The sequence below is a fragment of the Stegostoma tigrinum genome, chromosome 4 (assembly GCF_030684315.1).
Source record: "Stegostoma tigrinum isolate sSteTig4 chromosome 4, sSteTig4.hap1, whole genome shotgun sequence".
Lineage (NCBI taxonomy): Eukaryota > Metazoa > Chordata > Chondrichthyes > Orectolobiformes > Stegostomatidae > Stegostoma > Stegostoma tigrinum.
Genome location: NC_081357.1, coordinates 130443895 through 130465876, shown reverse-complemented (window position 1 = coordinate 130465876; position 21982 = coordinate 130443895). Strand labels below are relative to the sequence as shown.

The 21982-nt window shown below is 41.9% G+C and overlaps 1 protein-coding gene across 12 annotated transcripts in view; it reads left to right on the top strand.

The window, feature by feature from the left end:
- dtnba (dystrobrevin, beta a) overlaps nt 1-21982 on the top strand; it is a 537031-nt gene that overhangs the window by 405388 nt on the left and 109661 nt on the right. Inside the window, exon 17 of one of the 12 annotated variants that reach the window (XM_048530773.2) lies at nt 5034-5117. The exons of the other annotated variants lie outside the window; for them this stretch is intronic. Within the exon in view, the coding sequence (XP_048386730.1) occupies nt 5034-5045 (12 nt within the window). The 3' untranslated portion in view covers nt 5046-5117. Of the gene's footprint in view, nt 1-5033; nt 5118-21982 lie in introns of those variants that run through there. 12 annotated transcript variants of the gene reach the window in all.

Here is a 21982-nt window from a genome sequence, read left to right as displayed (position 1 = left end):
TGCTGCAAAGATGCCCTGGAACAGAACTGACTGACCTCCAACAACCACAACCATCTTCCTTAGTTCTAGATATGATTCCAACCAGGGGGTCAGTTTGGTCCCTTTTCCACATTAATACCCAGACTTGGGTTGCTAGATATTTTTGAAATATATGCCATTTAGTGCAATGTTAGTGTTACACCAGGAAGAGGAGCATATCCTCAATGGGAAGCTGGGACATGGTCTTCACAAAGACTGTGCAGTGTCCTTGCTTACCAACGTTATCACAGACGGGTGCACCTGCAGGCAGCTGAGGATGACTTCAAGTATATTTTTCTGACTTACTTCCTTCGCCATCCAGTACAGACCCAGTCTTGCAGTTTCGTGCTTTAGAACTGAACCAGGTCTGTCAGGAATGCTGCTGCCAAGCTGCTGTTAGTGATAGACATTGAAATCTTCCGTCCAGAGTTTATTCTGTGCCCTTTCCACCTTCAGTGCTTGAAAAAAGGTGGGCACGTGGGAGTAACTGATTGACTAGCTAGAGGGTTGGGATTGGGGAGAAGAGAAGAGGGGATGTGGTCACTAGCCAATTTCCTTGTTTGATCTAAAGTCAATGTTGAGACTTCCCAGGAAAGCTCCTTTCAGAATGTATACCACTGTGTCACCGCTGGTATCCTATTAGTGGGGGCAGGACATGCCCAAGCGTAGTGATGGTGTTATGGGTAAGGTATGTTTCTGTCAGGATGATTTGTTTCTGTCAGGATGACTACCTCAGGCTGTTGCTTGGCTGGTGTGTGAGACAGCTGTTCCAATTTAAACACTAACCCCCACAAAGATGTGAACAAGGAAGACTTTGAAGGATTGACAGGACTCTGTTTGCTGCCTTTGGTTTTGGAAACTTTCAGCAGTTTGGCACAATGGAGTGGCTTGCTAGGCGATTTCAAAGGGCAGGTAAGAGTCAGTGACATTCCTTTATATCAGGAGGCGCACATAAGCCAGATGAGGTACAGGCGACAGATTTCCTTCCCTAAAATTAATGAGTGAAACAGATGGTTCCTTATAAAAATTGACGGTACTTTTGTGGCCATTGTTAGCTTTTTTTAATCACAGATATTTTTGTATTAAAATTCTAACCCTGGTCCCTACAACATTAACTGTGACGCTGAATCACTAGTCTAGTCAAAATACCACTACAGCATTGCCAACAGTAAGGCTTTTGATACCATGGTATAGAAATGATACTCCTCCCATGGAAGGAACGGATGCATTAGGAGATGGCTTATTGAGGAGGAATGAAAATTGACTGAGTTGTAAGAAGCTGCTGGTTCATTTTCATGACCGGCAATTACGAATAAAATGAAGTCAATATTGGAGTGCAGTCAGTCAAAATTGAAATCATTACAATTTCTGTCTGAATGATTTGAAGCAAGGCAGAGCAACAGACCAGTCGTAGTTTGGAGATGACAGTGGATGCATCAAGTAGGACCAAAGTACCAGACCACCCCAAGTGTACACATCCAGCTTCTCAATGGATTCTTGAAGATTTCTCTCAGGATTTGTGATTCAATAATGAAGTTTTGGAAGAGCTCTGGTGCTGCTCCTAAAATTTCCAACCAACTCCACAGCTCTGACTGTGGCAGAAAAGTCACCAGAGTTTTCAAGTTCTGCATACAGGTTGCAGGCCAGAATTGGAACTTTGCTCTACATTCCTGCGCGAGAGAAGCAACCAATCATGTCTGTGTTAGGATAGCTGTTTATTCAGGGATCCCACAAAGGTGACATTGAGGTTGGTAATTAGAGACAGAGATTGTGTGAGATAAGAAAAGATTGGTGTGGATATAAATAACAGCATCACCCAGTTGATTGGGTGAGCAGTTTCTCTGTTGTACATGCAGTGTGACTCTGTGCAAACTTTTACAGAATTGCCCAATTCCACAGAATTATGGGTAGCATTGATTGCCCCCAGGTGACTTTGAGAGGCTTGAATGTTAATTCTCATGTGACCCATGATGTCTTCCAATCTCTGAGTTTGTATGTCTCACGTCATGATGCTGGAATTCTCATCCATTCTTTTGTTACCTCCAGACATGAATGTTCCAGCATATTCCTGGCTAGCCTCACATGGTCTACCTCTGTAACTTAATGTCGTCCAAAGCTGCAGATCCTAAATCACGCAGAGCCTTGTTCACCTATTTTCGTTTTGCTCACTAACCCACATTGACACCTGGTTAAGCGATACCTCAAATTTACTTTGTTTTCACATTCATGGCCATGCCCCTCCATATCATTACCATGTCCCCCAGCTCCACAGCTCACAGAGGTGGACCTGCTCCTCAAATTCTGATATCTTGAGCATTTGCAATTTTAGTTGTCCCAACATTGGAAGTTGTGCCTTCAGCTACCTGGATTCTGTGATCTTCAGTTTCCTCCCTACATCCTTATGTCTCTTGATCCCCCCTTAAAGGGGTTTTGCAAAACGCTGTCTGTTTGGCTAAGCATTTGGTCATCTTCCCTAAAACCTCTTCATCAGGCTTGGTATTAGATTTTGTTTGTGAAGAGCTGATTACTTTTAGCATGCTATTTAAGAGTAAACGGTAATTGTGCTGCTTATTTACTCCATGAACTCGCTGTCCTCTGTCCATTTCAACATATGGAGCAAAGGAAGCATGTGGACCATTTACAGCTTGTCCTGCTTTCACCAGAATACACTGCAGTCAGTCAACCTGCACCTCTTTACTGTCCCAGAATTGGTCACATACATTGTAAGACTACCAGTATTACAGTATGAGTTTAGTGCCTTTCTGGGTATTTTTGAAGAGGGCTTTTGAGACAGATATTCCCAGTAGACTGCCAAGTTGTAACATTTCATATCTTGATTTGCCTCACCTAGTCATGAAACTTTGTGTCATCCTGACAAGTTGTCTTCCGAGCTTTCTCTGTATCATCAGCAAATTTGACCACAATGTACTTTAGCCCTTCATCAAAGTCCCTAATGTAGCTTGTGAATAGCTACATCCAGCAATGAGCACTGCACTACCCTATCTTTGTAGTTTGCCAACCTGAAAAATATCTATTTATCCCAACTCCTCTTCTCTCTCTCTTCCTCTTTCTGTGCTAGTCATGCAATCCTCACTCCATGCTAATACGCAACTCCTAGAAGGAGAAGCTCCTATTTCAGGCAGAGCATTTCAAGTGGCAGTATATTGAATGTCTTAACCCAAATGAACTGTATCTACTTTTTCACCTCTATCCAACCTGCTTTTCTTAGATCCTCAAGGACTCTAAATTTGAAACACAATTTCGTAAAACATTTTTTCCTTTGCTTGATTATGGTTTTCTAAATATCCTGTTAATACTTCATTAATAATGGAATCCTGCATTTTCCCAATGACAGATGCTAAGTGGCCTCTGGTTTCCCTCTTTCTGCTTGCCTCTTGGCATGAGTAGAGTCATTACATTTCTGTTTTTCTAATTTGCTGCATTCTAGAATTGAGGGAATGTTGAGAATATTGCACCACTATATCTATCATCCTCTTGTTAAACCCCCAGGATGAGGAACTTGCACTCTGTATTCAAAGTGAGAAACCTTCCATGAGTCTACTCCACCATTCAATCAGGGGCTGATATGTTTCTCAACCCCATTCTCCTGCCTTTTCCCTGTAACCTGTGATCCCCTTACTCATCAAGAACCTAGCTCTCTCTGTCTTAAACACACTTAACTGCTTGGCATGCACAGCCTTTGGCCTCAACTATTTACTTTAGTGATCTTTTGCCTTGCTTTGTTTTATTTCCAGCCAAACACGATACTACTTATCAACTGTCCTTCTTAGTGCAGTATTGATTGTATCTTTTTTTCGCAGAACTGACCGACATCTTTTGCCTTTCTCCCCATTACTTTTAAGTTTCACTACTTTTAGCCAATTCCCAGTATTGGTCACCTTGCAACCACTACTTATGTAAATGTTTTTTCATATTAATGTTGAGTGGATCACTGTATCTAGCTTGCTCCCAATTCTGCATGCATTTAGATAAAGGACACCACATATGTCTTTTCAGCATTTTTCCTATTCTGAAACACATTGTACTTTTTCTGTTCACATACTCCGTCCCTGCCTGAAACACATCCTTTCATTTTTCACGCTTGTATTCTGCACTAATCTCTTGTCTTTCTCTTTAATATTCCTAATTTCCCCTCACCACTAGTGGTTCAGTACCAGTGAACTCTACCGACCATTATTTAATGTAAAGTCCTCTTGACAGTCCTCTTTATTCAATTTAAACGTACATTAGTCCCAGTACAGCTCAAGTGAAACACATCACAACAGAACAGCTCTCTCTGGCACAGTCTTAGTGCCAGTGCCACATGAATTGAAACCCGTTTCTCCCAGATCAGTCTTTGAATCATACATTCAACTCTCTGATCTTACGCGCCCAATGCCAATTTTCTTGCTAATCAGGAGGTAAATCACAGATTACTTGTGAACCTTTGTAAATCAGCATTTGTAGCTGTGTGAAGCAAACTTACCCTCATAAACCATCCTGAAATTTTTTTTACATTACAGCTGGCATATAAATGCAAATTGTTGCATTCAAAGAGAGACAGACCTTTATTAAATGAGTGAATTTAATTTGTTTTTATTGTGACATTGTCACTGAATTTAGAAATAATCACTTGTCAGAGTTAATGTTTGATCAATGAACTTGTGTCAGAACTCATACCATTTCCTTTGGAGAATATTTGCATTTCTCCCCCACATGCATGACTCTAAGCTGCGTTCTGATGGAAAGTCTTTGATCACTGATATTAATTCTGATCCTACAGAAGCTGCCAAACCCGCTGAGCACTTTGTCTTGATTTTAGATTTTCACCATCTGCACATATTGTTTTGAAAGCATATCTCACCTGGCACTTGATTCGTGATGGAGAACCCATCTTGTTGGTGGTGAATATTGAAAATATCACATTATATACTTACATACATCTGGATATTTTGGGTTTATTATCTCTCTTACATTTTTTTTGGTTGATTAAAATGTTTAATTTCTATTTACAGTGCTGCCTGTGATCTCCTGGTGCTAAAAGATTGATGCTGAGCCCGGCTATGTGTCGCTCATAGGCATGACTCGTCATAGCGTTTTTTTTAAAAAGCTATTTATTAAAATTGAAGTGCCTCATAAACAGCAAGTTTTTTCCTGTGTTTTTTAAATTGTAAACATGTACCTGTTGTGCACACTGTAAATATCTCTTGACAAGTGATCCCAAATTATAGCCTGTTCACATTCCCTATTATATTTGGGTCTATGGCCTGCAGCAGTGAACGTGTTTCTCTTTATGTCAGAGGCCATCTCCTCTAATCAATCAAGTGAAATCACATAAACATAGATTTCTTCAGCTGCTTTAAGTTATTCTCAGCAAAAGTCTTGTAAAACATCGCTGATTTTCTTCCACACAAGATGGAAAGCTTCACTTACATGGTGAGAACTAAGGCAGACCCCATATGGGAATTAGCAAGTGCCATTATCTTCTGAAAATGATAGTCCTTTTGATTTTATCGGGTTTGGGTTACCAGGCTGGAAATTATGTAGCTTCATAGCTGGGTGTGGTTCGTGCTGTTTTTCTTCTCATTGGACAGCCACTCATTTTAATCATCTCCCAGTATCTCTCTACTAATGGGGCCCATTTACGCTCTGATGTTCTGTTTCCTAGTTTGCTTAGTTTTCCTTTGTTTTCAGTTTCTATCCCTTTGATCCTATTCACCTTTACGGTTAAAGTTTGCAATACCTTTGATATCTGTTCCCTCATGTTTTTCATATTTCAGTTCAAATTTTTATTTCTTAATTCTCAAATTTATTGTATGATGAAGAAAGAGATGCTGTTGAAGCCTTTCGTCTTGCACTCATCAGAACAGGTATAAGAACGTAAAATGTCAAAGAGACAGCAGTTTATATTGCATGACAAATAGGGGCTGAACGGTTGATAAGTGGATGCTGATTGGTCAAGATATTGCTGTGGAAAACCACTGGGGAATAGTTGTCCTGCAACCTTTAGTTTAGATTTTAAACAGATTCAAACAGATTTTGAACAAAATATTTTGGGGCTTGAGGAAACCCTGAAAATTATTAGTGAAAAATGGGTCTAGAGAGGGTTGCATGGCAACACTGTCAATGTGGGCACTTATGGTGGTGTTAAAGCTGGAAGGATGAACATAGAACATAGAACAGTACAGCACAGAACAGGCCCTTCAGTCCATGATGTTGTGCCGATCATTGATCCTCATGTATGCACCCTCAAATTTCTGTGACCATATGCATGTCCAGCAGTCTCTTAAATGACCCTAATGGCCTTGCTTCCGCAACTGCTGCTGGCAACGCATTCCATGCTCTCACAACTCCCTGTGTAAAGAACCCGCCTCTGACATCCCCTCTATACTTTCCTCCAACCAGCTTAAAACTATGACCCCTCGTGTTAGCCATTTCTGCCCTGGGAAATAGTCTCTGGCTATCAACTCTATCAATGCCTCTCATTATCTTGTATACCTCAATTAGGTCCCCTCTCCTCCTCCTTTTCTCCAATGAAAGAAGTCCGAGCTCAGTCAACCTCTCTTCATAAGATAAGCCCTCCAGTCCAGGCAGCATCCTGGTAAACCTCCTCTGAACCGTCTCCAAAGCATCCACATCCAGGTTGAACTCCATCTGCCACCTCTCAGCCCATCTCTGCATCCTGTCAATGTCCCGCTGCAGCCTACAACATCCCTCTATACTGTCAACGACACCTCCAACCTTTGTGTCGTCTGCAAACTTGCTGACCCATCCTTCAATCCCCTCATCCAAATCATTAATAAAAATTACAAACAGTAGAGGCCCAAGGACAGAGCCCTGTGGAACACCACTCACCACTGACTTGCAGGCAGAATATTTTCCTTCTACTACCACTCGCTGCCTTCTGTTGGCCAGCCAATTCTGTATCCAGACAGCTAAGTTCCCCTGTATCCCATTCCTCCTGACCTTCTGAATGAGCCTACCATGGGGAACCTTATCAAATGCCTTACTGAAGTCCATATACACCACATCCACAGCTCGACCCTCATCAACTTTTCTAGTCACATCCTCAAAGAACTCGATAAGGTTTTTGAGGCATGACCTGCCCCTCACAAAGCCATGTTGACTGCATTTGATCAAGCCATGCTCTTCCAGATGGTCATAAATCCTATCCCTCAGAATCCTTTCGAACACCTTGCAGACGACAGACGTGAGACTTACTGGTCTGTAATTGCCGGGGATTTCCCTATTTCCTTTCTTGAAGAGAGGAATTACATTTGCCTCTCTCCAGTCCTCAGGTACGACTCCAGTGGAGAGCGAGGGTGCAAAGATCCTCGCAAGTGGCGAAGCAGTTGCATTTCTCGCTTCCCAAAGCAGCCGAGGACAAATCTGGTCCAGGCCTGGCGACTTGTCAATCTTAATGACAAGCACATCAGCTTCCTCCATCTCTATCCATTCCAGCATGCACACCTGCTCATCAAAGGTTTCATTCACTACAAAGTTCGTTTCTTTCGTAAAGACAGAAGCAAAAAACTCATTTAGGGCTTCCCCTACCTCCTCAGACTCCACACACAAGTTCCCTATGCTATCCCTGATCGGCCCTACTCTTTCTTTGACCATTCTCTTATTCCTCACATAAGTGTAAAATGCCTTCGTGTTTTCCCTAATTCGTTCTGCCAAGCCTTTCTCGTGCCCCCTCCTGGCTCTCCTCAGACCATTTTTGAGCTCCTTCCTTGCCTGCGTGTAATCCTCTCTAGCTGAGCTTGACCCTAGCTTCCTCCACCTTATGTAAGCTACCTTCTTCCTTTTCACAAGAAGCTCCACCGCTCTCGTCATCCAAGGTTCCTTTATCTTACCCCTTCTTGACTGTCTCAGAGGGACATATTTATTCATCACTCGCAACAACTGTTCCTTAAACAGTCTCCACATGTCTATGGTGCCCTTATCATGGAACAATTGCTCCCAGTCCATGCTTCCTAACTCATGTCTAATCGCGTCATAGTTTCCTCTTCCCCAATTAAATATCCTCCCATTTTGCCTAATCCTCTCCTTCTCCATAGCTATGTAGAATGTGAGGCAGTTATGGTCACTATCACCAAAATGCTCTCCCACCACAAGATCTGATACCCGCCCCCGCTCATTTCCGAGCACCAAGTCTAGAATGGCCTCTCCCCTCGTCGGCCTGTCAACGTACTGCGTTAGGAAACCCTCCTGAACACACCTTACAAAAACAGCTCCATTCAAATCTTCTGCTCGAAGGAGGTTCCAATCAATATTGGGAAAGTTAAAGTCACCCATTACAACAACCCTACTACGTCCACACTTTTCCAGAATCTGCCGACCTATGCTTTCTTCAGTCTCCCTGCTGCTATTGGGGGGCCTGTAGTAAACCCCTAACGAGGTGACTACTCCCTTGCTGTTCCCAATTTCCACCCATACTGACTCAGTAGGCAGATCTTCCTCGACAATGGAAGCTTCTGTAGCTGTGATACTCTCTCTGATTAGTAGTGCTACACCCCCTCCTCTTTTTCTCCCCTCCCTATTCTTTTTAAATGCTCTACACCCTGGAACATCCAGCAACCATTCCTGCCCATGAGAAACCCATGTCTCTGTTATGGCCACAACATCATAGCACCAGGTATTGATCCATGCTCTAAGTTCATCACTTTTATTCCTGATACTCCTTGCATTAAAGCAAACACACTTTAACTGATCCCTTGGTTCCTTCCCAGGAAAATCCTTCCCACTAGCTGGTCTACCTCTTGCTACTGCCTCACCTGCATCAACGCTCACCTCCGGTATACAGCTCAGGTTCCCACCCCCCTGCCATACTAGTTTAAACCCTCTCGAACTACTCGAGCAAACCTTCCACCCAGGACATTGGTCCCCTTCCAGCTCAGATGCAACCCGTCCTTCTTGTACAGGTCCCACCTTCCCCAGAAGGCATCCCAATTATCTACATATCTGAAGCCCTCCCTCCTACACCAGCTGCGTAGCCACGTGTTAAGCTGCGCCCGCTCCCTGTTCCTCCCCTCGCTATCTCGTGGCACCGGTAGTAAACTAGAGAACACTACTCTGTTTGTCCTGCTTTTCAGCTTCCATCCTAACTCCCTGAAATCACTTTTTATATCCTCAATCCTTTTTCTGGCTATATCATTAGTGCCAATATGTAACACGATTTCTGGCTGTTTGCCCTCCCCTTTTAGAACCTTATACACCCGATCGGAGACGTCCCGGACCCTGGCACCAGGGAGGCAACATACCTTCCGGGAATCCTGATCCTGACCACAAAATCTCCTGTCGATTCCCCTAACTATCGAGTCCCCTACCACGAGTACTTATCTATTCTGCCCCCTTCCCTTCTTTGCCACAGTGTCAGGCTCAGTGCCAGAGAACTGACTACTATGGCTTTCCTCTGGTAGGTTATCCCCCCCAGCAGTATCCAAAACGGTATATTTATTGCTGAGGGGAATGCCCACAGGGGATCTCTGCACTGTCTGTCCCCTTTCCTCCCCCCTAATTGTAACCCATCTATCCTTGTCCTGAGCCTTAGGAGTGACCAACTCCCGGTAACTCCTCTCAATTACCCCCTCTGCCTCCCGAATGATCCGTAGTTCATCCAGCTCCAGCTCCATTTCCCTAACACAGCTTTCAAGGAGCTGTAGTTGGGTGCACTTCCCGTAGATGTAGCCAGCGGAGACGTGTGCCACATCTCCCACCTGCCACATTCTGCAGGAGGAGCAAGCAACTGCCCTAGCATCCATACCCCACTTATCTGAACACCCACTCAGTACTAAAGTAGAAAGCTTAGTTCAAGTTGCTATAAAATTAATAACAAACTTATATTCAATAGAGAAAGTTTAGAATGAACCTTACCTTATTAACTAGGTAAGAGGAGGAGGGCGGGTGGGAGACTCTACAGTTGTAGAGTCTCGGGTTTAGCCGCCTTGCTGATATATATGGTCACTGCTTTCCTTCCCGGCTGCCCCTCTGGTCCTCGTCACTTCCTCTGCTGCTCCCGCTCCTTCTCTGAAAGAGAAAAACACCGCTGCCCGCTACCAGTAAGTAATTTTAAAAATAACCTGCTTTACCTTAGCTGCAGTCTTCCGGGTCCATCTTACCTCCGCTGCTGCTCGCACTCAAAAATGAAGTGTCTCAAAAACATGCAAAGCTATCCAGTTCGTGCTGCCACTATGCATTAACAACACAAGAGATATTCCCCATTAATAGGATGCTGCAGCCAAACCAATAAGCCACTCTGCAAAGTTCAATGCTGCTGTAATGCCAAATATTTAGACCATATGTCCCAGTGACTGGTAGATTGTATGATATTGTGCTTTCCTACAGGTGTTCACTGTTGGCAAAGTACTGGCAGTGCTGAAACAGCCCATGTTTGCAAAACTTGGAGTATAGTGCCCAACATTAGATGTGATTTGTTAAAAGTGGACAGTAATTATTGAACAACCCCAAGTGTGCCTAGGATTCCCAACAGCCAAATTAAGATTAGCAGTGCAGTTCATTTATGTTGTTAGAAATTTAATATATTCAAATGCAACAGCTGCCTCCCTGTAGGAAAAATGAATTTGTCCATGTACCGCATCTTTTTCAGTCAAACAACAGTCTCGGGGAAATAACTGTTCTCTGAAGTATTCTCCATGGCAGTGTCTCAACCAGTTGTTGCTCATGGTGTATGAATTATTGTTACTTTTGAAACTTGGTGTTCTTGCATTTGTCTTGATGAGTGCAACAGAAAATGCACCATTCATTATTGTTGGGTCAAAAATCATGGCACTCCCTCCCTCATAGCACTGTGTGAGTTACCTACACCACAGGGTTACAGCAGAAGGCAGCTCACTCCTACCTTCTCAGGGACAAATAGTAAAGGGCAATAAATGATGACCGCAGCAGCAACACACTCACCATTACTGAATGATGAAGTCTTGATCGTCTGGATAAACCCTTACAGATTTGGATGATGCTACAATCAAATTACAACATTTAAAAGGCATCTGGCTCATATGAATGGGAAGGGTTCAGAGAGATATGGGCCAAATGCTTGCAATGAGACTAGATTAATTTCCATCCCTCTCTGATGAAGGGTCCAGGCCCAAAACGTCAGCTTTTGTGCTCCTGAGATGCTGCTTGGCCTGCTGTGTTCATCCAGCCTCACATTTTATTATCTTGGAATTCTCCAGCATCTGCAGTTCCCATTATCTCTGATACTATTTTAGGCCCGAAACGTCAGCTTCTGTGCTCCTAAGATGCGGCTTGGCCTGCTGTGTTCATTCAGCTCCACACTTTATTATCTCAGATTCTCCTGCATCTGCAGTTCCCATTAGCTCTGCTATAAAATTCCTGCCTGTTTTCATCACATTCCATTTAATGTCTTTTAATTCGTATAATTCCTCTTCTTCGGTTATTTTTGACTATTGGTACACGCTTTTAAAATGAAACAAATTCTTACTCCATTTGTCAGCTGCATGTTTTTGCATATCTGTTGAAACCAACTGCATTATCAAAACCTGTATGAAGCCATCGTCTCTTGGGGTGAATTTATTTTTTCGTCCTCATATACAATCACTGCATTGGCTAGTAAACTGAAAGGAAACTTTATTGCAACCCATCATACTTGCATACAATTATATGTTGTCAAAGTGCCAACAATTATATATATATTGTGACTTCTGTAATTTAGGAAGCGTACCATAGTAAATAGTGAAATATTGGCAGATTGCATTCCAGAATTAATTAAATGAGGTCTATCATTGCAGCAAGTTTGGAAAGTGTGTAGAAAGAGTTGTAAATGTGAAAAGAAACTAATCGAAAACAGCTCACGGTTATTCTACATGTAAACCAACAAGTAATAAAAATCACACCAAGTATGAACCCTAAGCAATAGTGTGCAATGTGCATTGATGAAAATATGCATGCCTGTTCGGAAGATGAACTAAATGCAGACTGAGACAAATGTGATTGCCAGTGAGTTTGACTTTATGTGGTAGGCAAATTGGCTTCTACAAAATTAGCTATTGAGTAACAGGAAACTAAGCGGACAAGAGCACTTTGTGGTTGAGAACACGTAAACTACGGTTTGCTCAACCATGTGTTAAGTCCTATGGAGAAGAATTTTTGGACTTATGGTGGGCACACACAACACAAATATAGCATTTAAGATCAATGGAGAATCTCTAAAAGTTGTGTTTGGTTACATTAGCAAAGGGATAGATTGGAAATGAAACGGAATTACTATTTCAGACAAGAGGAAGAACTACAAGCATTAGAAGCAGAAAAGGCTGCAAGATCATTGAAGAAGAATGACAATTAGCACTTGAGGTCAATGATTTTGTATGGAAGTTTGTCACTTCTCACAAAATGTCGTTGCCTGAAATGCCGGGCTTAATTTGGTGCTGGCAACAGGCCTGAAAGAGGGGAGTGAAAACACTTTGACAGTCAGAGATACCACCGTCCTGTCTTATCACTGACAGCCCCCTCAGGGAAGTTCAGAGGGCCGCCAGCTCAGCAACATTGGTGAGGCAGTGTGCACCCCTGGAGAGCATGCACAGTGATGGAGGTGCCAGTGGGCTAGAAACGCCCCGGCTACAGAGGCAACCGTCACCATTGAGATGGCAGTGGGAAATGAAGAACATGTCACTCCTTGTTTCACCTTCCCAGCTCCATTTAACAACCTCCCTGACCCCACCCAGCAGGTTTAATATGTTGGCAAAATCCAGACATTCACTCTTACTCTGTCTGCAGGTACTGCCAGATTCTAGTACTCTCTGTTTCCATTGGAAAACTTTATCTTTGAGTGATATGTAAAGTTCTGGTCATCTTTTACAAAACACACTACATTCCTTGATATTGTACCTTCAATTAGTTAATGGAAATAACTTATGTTCTCTGAAATAACAGCCACAGAAATGAATAGGTTGTTTTTTCTTTATTCATTCCCGGGATATGAGCATCGCTGGTGAGGGAGCATTAATTGCCCATCCCTAATTGCCCAGAGGGCAGTGAGAGTCAACCACATTGCTGTGGGTCTGGAGTCACGTGCAGGCCAGACCGGGTAAGGATGGCAGTTTCCTTCCCTAAAGGACATTAGTGAACCAGATGGGTTTTTCCGACAATTGGCAATGGGATTCACGGTCATCATTAGATTCTTAATTCCAGGTATTTATCAAATTCAAATTCCACCATCTACCATGGCAGGATTCGAATCTGTGCCCCTAGAACATTGTCTGGGTCTCTGGATTAACAGTCCAGCGATAATATCACTCAGCCATCACATCCACGTTTTAATTGTTCTCTTTTTTAACAGATAGAGGGAGACACTTAGGTGATAATTTTGTGATCTTCCAAGATTAGGAATGGCAATGAAGAAATTAATCTATGCTAATTGTTTATGAATGTCCAGTATAGATACCAGAGCAACAAATTAATATTAGGAAGAGGGTATTGTGCAGCACAGTCTTGGAATTAAGTTACTCTGTTAGGTTTTTATGGCAGGTGGTATATACAAACATTGTAAAGAATCAGGTGACCTTTCTGGTGAAAGGAAATGATAATGATTAGGGTTATTTATGATAAAGCTTGACATTATGGCAATTCCCTGCTTTTTTAAATGTTTCTCAAATAACATCACATGATTAAGTACAGCATTAAAAGCACAATAAGAGTAGAGTAACTTGATGATTATGTCACTGGACTAGTGATCAAAAGGTCTGGACTAATTATATAGGTTCAGATCTAATAGAGCAACCACTGAGTTTACAGCAATGGTGTAGATTTTGTGCTCCTCTGATGCTACTTAGCCTGCTGTGTTCCTCCAGCTCTGCATCTTGTTATCTCGGGATGTCTATGGATGTTGTTTATACAAACTGCATCACTATCTCCAAACTAAACCTTTACTGTCTTAAACAAAATTTATTAGACCACCCTTACACTGGATCTCCCTTTACAAATCTTCACTTCCTCACATTGTTGTGATTTTTGGCACTGAAAATGTCCAATTGCTGTCACCTTATCTGACTGACATTAAATGAGTTTGATTAAAGCACTGATCTCCCAAACTGCTTGACATGCACAGAAACAGATCCTTTTGTCCAACTCATTCAAGTCAACTCGCCATCCCAATCTGCCTGAGCCCCATTTGCCAGCTTTTGGCCCATATCCCTCTAAACCCTTCCTATTCATATGCCATCCAGATGCCTTTTAAATGTCGTCGTTGTTCCAAGCTCCACCATTTCCTCTGGCAGCTCATTAGATACACGGAGCACCCTCTGTGTAAATAATCTACCCCTCAGGTCCCTTTTAAATCTTTCCCCTCTCACATTAAGCCTATGCCCCTCTAGTTTTGGACTCCCCTACCCTGGCAAAAAAAGACCTTCACTATTCACTCTACCCATGCCCCTCATGATTTTATAAACCTCTACAAGGTCACCCCTCAGCCTCTGATGCTCCAGGGAAAATAGCCCTAGCCTATTCAGCCTCTCCCTGTAGCTCACACCCTCCAACCCTGGCAACATCCTTGTAAATCTTTTCTGAACTCTTTCAAGTTTCACAACATCTTTCCTATGGCAGGGAGACCAGAACTGAATGCAGCATTCTAAAAGTGGCCAAATCAATGTCCTGCTCAGCCACACCATGACCTCCCAACTCCTGTACTCAATAGAGATAACAAGGTGTAGGCCTGGATGAACACAGCAGGCTCAGCAGCATCAGAGGAGCAGGAAAGCTGACATTTCGGGTCTAGACCCTTCTTCGTTTCTGAAGGAGGGTCTAGACCTGAAACATCAGCTTTCCTGCTCCTCTGATGCTGCTCGGCCTGCTGTGTTCATCCAGCTCTACACCGTGTTATCTCAGATTCTCCAGCATCTGCAGTTCCTGCTATGTCCTGTACTCAATACACTGACCAATAAAGGCGCTGTACCAAACACCACCTTCGCTATCCTGTCTACCTGAACTAGACTCTTGTCTCATAATGGAGCAAATATGCATTAAATTATAACATTGGGTTTTGACAAAGTGGTTGAGGTAGTTCTATATTTACTTGAACTTTTTGCAAGAACATTACTGGACTAATTCCATTGTCAGTGCATAAAAGTAGAGCTAAGGAAAACTAGCTAAAATAAAGAGGTGAGTACTTTCAAATTTGTTAACATCGACTTTTTAAAGGGAACAGTTCTTTTGTACAACATTGCAGGAGGTAATGTTTAATTCCTTATTTTAGTCCAGTGTGCTTATTCTTTCAAACAATAATTTGAGAGGTTTCTTTGAACAGGTTAGTTTATTTGTAACTGTTGAAGCAGTCACATGGTGTATTTAATTATGCAGAAGTACACTGTTTAGTCGGCAGAAACACTTCATTATTGCAGAAACTCCCTTCATACTCTTACTTTCAAATCTCAAAATCAAGAAAGGGCAGCTGACAACTATATCATTTCCAGAATCCTGTATTATTTACTCCTCAAACTCACTTGACGTGTTTATAGTGTAATGCTGACTGATGGCGAGTTTCTCAGAGTTTCACTCTCTCTCTTTCTTCCCCCGTTCACTGAAGTGACTTAGCACCAACACCCGATAAAACTCATTACACACATTGATTTATAGGTTTGCATGTTGATACTTGGCTCAATTGTAGCAGGAAGGAGCAAGTGTTCTGACAATGAAGCCCTCCCTTATAAAGGAGCATTATTCTCATTAGGCAACAAGAACAGGAAGTATAAAGGGAATCAAATGTTTTCCTGTTGCATCAATGTCAAGTAGGATGATTTCTGGAAGCTTGCTATTTCTTTACATCTAAAATTAATTTGTATTTTACTCCAGCCCTTCAGTTTCTTTCCCAAGTTCAGCAAATTGTTGTACCGTACCACGCTGATTAATTTCTTCTCCGACCCGGTGCTAATAGTTTGTACTGCAGAGTGTCTGAACAAACACGAACTGACCCAGAATAAGACCTTAATCTTCCTCAACCTGAAACCTGTCAATAAATTTCCATTAACAACTATTGCTTTCAATTGGTTGTTCTGGTTTCACTTGTACTGCTTTCTAGAAGAGTATATGTGTGTATCTGTCACTACACTGGGGAGACAGCAGTAGAAGAACCCTCAAAAACTTCCTTAAGATTTGTGATTTCCCATACAACAGATTAAGCCTGGATCTAGGTAGGACTCTGTTACCCTGAGTCAGGGATTATGGGAGATAAAGACGAAGCATATCTTATAGCTGCTTTTTTTCCATGATTATCTGTGTTCATGACAGTGTTCTAGAGGGAAGAGTCTTCCTATTTTTGGTATTCCCACAATCCGATCCCTCAGGAGATGCTACATATGGTCTGTGTGGTGAGACTAAATGTAGTCACCAGCTTGCTTGGACCACAAGAATGCAGTCTCAGTTTGGATCTGTGAAGCCATTATTTCATTGTCTTCAAAAAAACATTATTTCTTAATTCAGCCTGTAAAACAGGACATTTTCTGCAAATTGCTGGTGTGACATGCAGGAAACTCTGCATCCTACTTCTTTTGACCAGTCACTCTCCCAGAAATATGCCTTTTGGGCAGATGTGACTCCAAAAATATTCTGATTAGAGTGTGAAGCACCATTATTTCACATATTTAATAGATCACCCTTAATCCCATAAATTTAATTCAGATCAGGAATGAAAATTACAGCTTGTGTATCTTAACAACTCCCTAACCCCTCACTGTTCCGTTGGATCCTCAGATCTTTGGGGCAGAATGAACAACTTTGACCTGTGATCCATTTTGAACTAATTAAAATGCCTGGTCCTTCAAAGCATTTGGCCCATGTTTCCATGGCATCACTCCAGATGGGACGATAGTGGTCACTTTTAAAACTCTGCAAATTGTTTATTTTGTTTCATATTGTTTTGGTTTGTTTCATTGTTGTCTACAGTGGTAAGATTTGTATTTGTGTTAAACTTATTCATTTTTTTGGAATAAAATGGGATTTCAAATGCATTTTTTCCATTTTTTTCATTTTGCTGTTTGTTAATTGTATTTGACAATGGACTGAACTTTATACACCAGCTGACAGCTGATGCATATCAAGATATATGTATTAAAGTCACAAGTAAATAAAATGAAAATGTTCTGATAAATCTTCTGCTTTAAACACTCATTTAACAAATTTAACACCGGAAGAATAATCTGACCAAATGAGTGTTCTTGAATCTCTGCCCACACTTGTTTGCTGAAGTAAACTGTTCTTTTTAATGACCGGTTCACCTCTGAATCTGCAGAGTGACAAACCCTAGATGGAGCTGTTGATCTAATATGATGCAAAGCATTTTACTAAAGAGCTCAGCTTCATGATTGCCGTACCATGCGGAAAGCATTTTAACAGAAAACAGTTTAAACACATCTTGCGCTGAGATTATATATTACTTATATAATGTCGAATGTCCAGTTCAACTTATTTATAGAACTTGTGGCAAGTTTTTGTTTGTCCATGAAGCATTGCAGTTTAAACCAATAAATTCATTAGGAACGCTTTGGAATATCCAGATCATACGAACTTGAATTCATTCTTAATTACCCTATCTTGATATTCAGTATGAGCTTGTTCAGAAGACTACTTAAAACATCAACTGTGCATCTGCTGCTAACATTCAACAGTATTCTATTTTATTAACAATCGTGAGTCACAACTATATTTCACCAGTGCACAAATGTGAAAACTGGTTTTAAAAATCCGTTTCAAATTAAGTGCATAATAAATTTTTCAGTTCTACTTTGACAGAAATTTGCAACAGTACATATGTCAATGCCAGACAATTGATTAGTTTTCTCAAAATTACATCCACATGATTGAAATATTTGTGACGTCAGCAGACTGTTTAAAAATTGGCACTTTGATTTAGATATTGCCTGCATGCTTTTGTTTTGTTGGTGATTTGCACAGGCTCAGATGTTGGATTGGAAAGTATTTTAAAGTTGGCAGGAGATGCTTCTTAAGTAGTTGCATGAATGCTGCCTCACTCTTGGATCCACATGAAAAATGCTCAATTTTCCGAAACTGGGATTTTTCATCAGCAACTGCCTGTAACTTGTAAATGTTTTTGTGTTTATTAGAAATTCAACACCCAGCAGAGAGGAGGACAAATTTCTGGCTTATTTTCAATTCCTGAGTTACTGGTGTCTTTGTTGTAGTTAATGTTCATCAAAGTAGTTTTTCACTGAGTTTAGAAATGAATATTAAACCTAAAGGAATATTTGGAAATTCGTACATGGAGAATTCCTACTGTAGCACAGAATTATACTAATTTAAGATTAATATAGAAATAGCTGAGGAGACTCCAAAGAGACCACGCTGTTTATCAGACTAAATACATTTGCAATGCATAGACTTTGAAAGTAATTTTATCAGCAGCTAAGTACTTTACTGTAAATGTTTCTTTAACCGAGCTGCAATTTGTGAGAAGAGGAATGAGTTGCACCACATGGGAGAGTGGCTGCTTGAATGCCAGGAGGTAGAAAATATCTGGAATTAGTCCGTGTTCCCTCCTCATAAAGAAATTGCAGCATAATGTAGTATTCATACATGATTGTTCCCACATGTACTTTCTGTCAGCACTATCATTCTTAAAGAGACAATGTGCTGGTCTAATTGGGTGGTGTGAAATATTCATCAGTTTTGCACCTTGGCAAGATGCAGCTATTGTCTCCTCCCCTCATGAAGGCAATGACTGGGCTGTTGCTCAATGGGACTTAGATGCTCTCTGACTCTCTTATTCACAGGTATGCTTTGGTAGTCAGCTGCAACATGGAGCACTGTAAGGCCACATATTCCTATCATAGAACATAGAACAGTACAGCACAGTACAGGCCCTTAGACCCACGATGTTGAGCCGACCTATTATCCTACTAAGATCAACCTACCCTGCATACCCTACATTTAACTAGCCTCCATGTGCCTATCAAAGAGTCACTTAAAAATCTCTAAAGTAAATGAATCCACTACCACTGCCAGTAGGGCATTCCACACTCCCACAACTCTCTGTTTGAAGAACCTAGCTCTAACATCTCCCCTACACCTTCCTTCAATCACCTTAAAATTATGCCCCCTCGCAATAGTCATTTCTACCCTGGAAAAATGTCTCTGACTATCCACTTTATCTATCCTTTCATCATCTTGTACATCTCTCTCATGTCACCTGTCATCCTTCTTCGCTTCAATGAAAAAAGCACAAGCTCCCTCAACCTTTCCTCAGAAGATTTGGCCTCCAGTCCAGGCAGCATCCTGGTAAACCTCCTCTGTATCCTCTCTAAAGCTTTGACCTGTCCCCTATAATGAGGTGACCAGAACTGAACACAATATTCCAAGTGTGCTCTAACAGAGCTGCAGCATAACCTCATGGCTCTAAAACACAATTCCCCTACCAATGAAAGCCAACACACCATATGTCTTCTTTACAACCCTATCAACTTGGGTAGCAACTTTGAGAGGTCTATGGACGTGGACCCCAAGATCTCTCTGTTCCTCCACGCTGCCGAGAATCCTGCCATTAACCCTGTATTCTGCATTTAAATTTGACCTTCCAAAATGAATCACTTCACACTTTGAATTCCACCTGCCACTTGTTTGCCCAGCTCTGCATCCAGTCACTGTCCCGTTGCAACCTGCAACTCCCCATGCTGTCCACAACTCCACCAACCCTCAAGTCATTGGTGAACTTTCTAACCCATCCTTCCACTTCCTCATCCAGGTCGTTTATAAAGATCACAAAGAGCAGAGGTCCCAGAACAGGTCCTTGTGAAACATTACTGGTCACCAAGCTCCAGGCTGAATACTTTCCTTCTATTACCATCCTCTGTCTTATTTTGGACGGCCAGTTTTGAATCCAGACAGCCACATTTCTCTGAATCCCATGCCTCCTTACTTTCTGAATGAGCCTACCATGTGGCACCTTATCAAATGCCTTGCTAAAACCCATATATACTACATACAAATGTGGCGTACACTTTGAACACACAAGTAGACAGTTGTTAACTCTGCTTCCTCTCACACGCCAACATTTTAATGAGAATTGACTCAGAAACAGACTGGGCATTCATGAGCAATGTAGATCAGAATTTAAGTCATTAATTGTTCAAAGTAGCCATTACAAAAGCAATAGGGGTGTGTCAATGTAACCAGTGTTATCTGAGAGATGCTGTGTATGATCATCTGCATTGTTAGCTCCAGGAGGTGGCTGAAGAACACAGTGCAGTGACTGAGTTGGAGGGTGGAAGGAGTTGGACTCTTGAGAGCAGGACATCAATGAGGTTCATTAATGAACCAATTGGTACCCCTTATCCCTGAGCCCACAGAGATTAAGTTGTGACCCAGGGAGTATTTAGAGGTTGCTGTTGCTCTTCTGAGCCCTCTGGTATCAGCCCAGCAAACACTGTTGGCTGATTCAGGGGGAGTAGGAGTGAAAGTGACCCTTCACTGTCTTTATCTCCAACCTGCGAGCGCTGTTCTCTCCCATGCCCCTAACTCCATTCTCAGCCTCCTGCCGTTCCTCAGCATTGGTTTGAAATCTTTGGATAATCCTGAGGCTCTGTTGAGTACAAAGTCCTATTGGACCTGGCAACTTGTCTTTACTACTGCCCTGAAGTATTGACTTACACTTTTTAATTAAATTATGGAACAGGACTTGTCATCATGACCGTCTTGCTCAGCTGCCTTTTATTTCAGGTTAAGTGTGGTTCTGCGTCAATATCTGATTCACATTTAAGATTTTTTTAGATCACCCAAAAGTTAGGGAAGTTTTAAAGGGAGTTGACAGAAAGATGGACATCAACACATAGAAAGTGAAAAGATGCATAAAGTGAGTGTTGGACAGTACTAACAATGAAAATAGCATTGTATTAGATCAAAATAGATGAAGAAGCATTATAAATAGGGTGAATTATTGCTGAGCTAGAAATGTACATGGTTATGTGGGAAAATGAATCAATGGCAGTAATAGAAACATAGTTTAAAATGGTGCGGTCTGAGGGTGCCGTGTTCAGATTTACAAAATATTGAGAACAAATTAGAAATGGAAGAATGTTGCTTGCAGAACCGATTCGGGAAGACATTATGGTTTTAGAAAGAGAGAATGTTCTTGAGTGAACAAGGACGGAATTTATTTGATCAGAGTTGAGAAGCAAAAGTGGTATGATCCAGTTGCTGGGTTATTCTATAGACCTCTAGATAGTGAGACAAAGAATGATAGAGGATTAAATCTATAGAGAAATCATACCTACGTGAAGAACTGTCATGTGATGATATTAGAGCACTTTAATTATAAAAATGGATAAAGATTACTCATCTTTGTTGAGAGTAAAGGGTTAGGAAGGGGTAAAATTTCTGATCTGTGCTCAGGATAACTTCCTTCAGCCCAACCACGCTTAGCTGAGAAATGAGATGACCCAGGTATCTATGGGGAATACGAGATAACAAAGTGTGGAGCTGGATGAACACAGCAGGCTAAGTGGCATCTTAGGAGCACAAAAGCTGATGTTTCAGGCCTAGACCCTTCATCAGAAAAGGGGGATGGGGAGAGGGTTCTGAATTAAATCGGGAGAGAGGGGCAGGCAGACGGACAAGAGACATGCGGTGGGAGAGAGATCCCCTGAGGTTGGTCCGGAGGGAAGAGGATAACCTCTTCAGGTTAGGCATCCTGGGAAGAGGCTTCGCAGTGAGGTTAAAATTGTACCAGAGGTAATGGGAACTGCAGATGCTGGAGAATCCAAGATAACAAAGTGTGGAGCTGGATGAACACAGAAGTTAGCCTCCTCCCTCTGGACGAACCTCAGGGGATCTCTCTCCCACTGCATCTCTCTTGTCGGTCCACCTCCCCCTTTCTCCCTATTTATTTCAGAACCCCCTCCCCATCCCCCTTTTCTGATGAAGGGTCTAGGCCCGAAACGTCAGCTTTTGTGCTCCTAAGATGCTGCTTAGCCTGCTGTGTTCA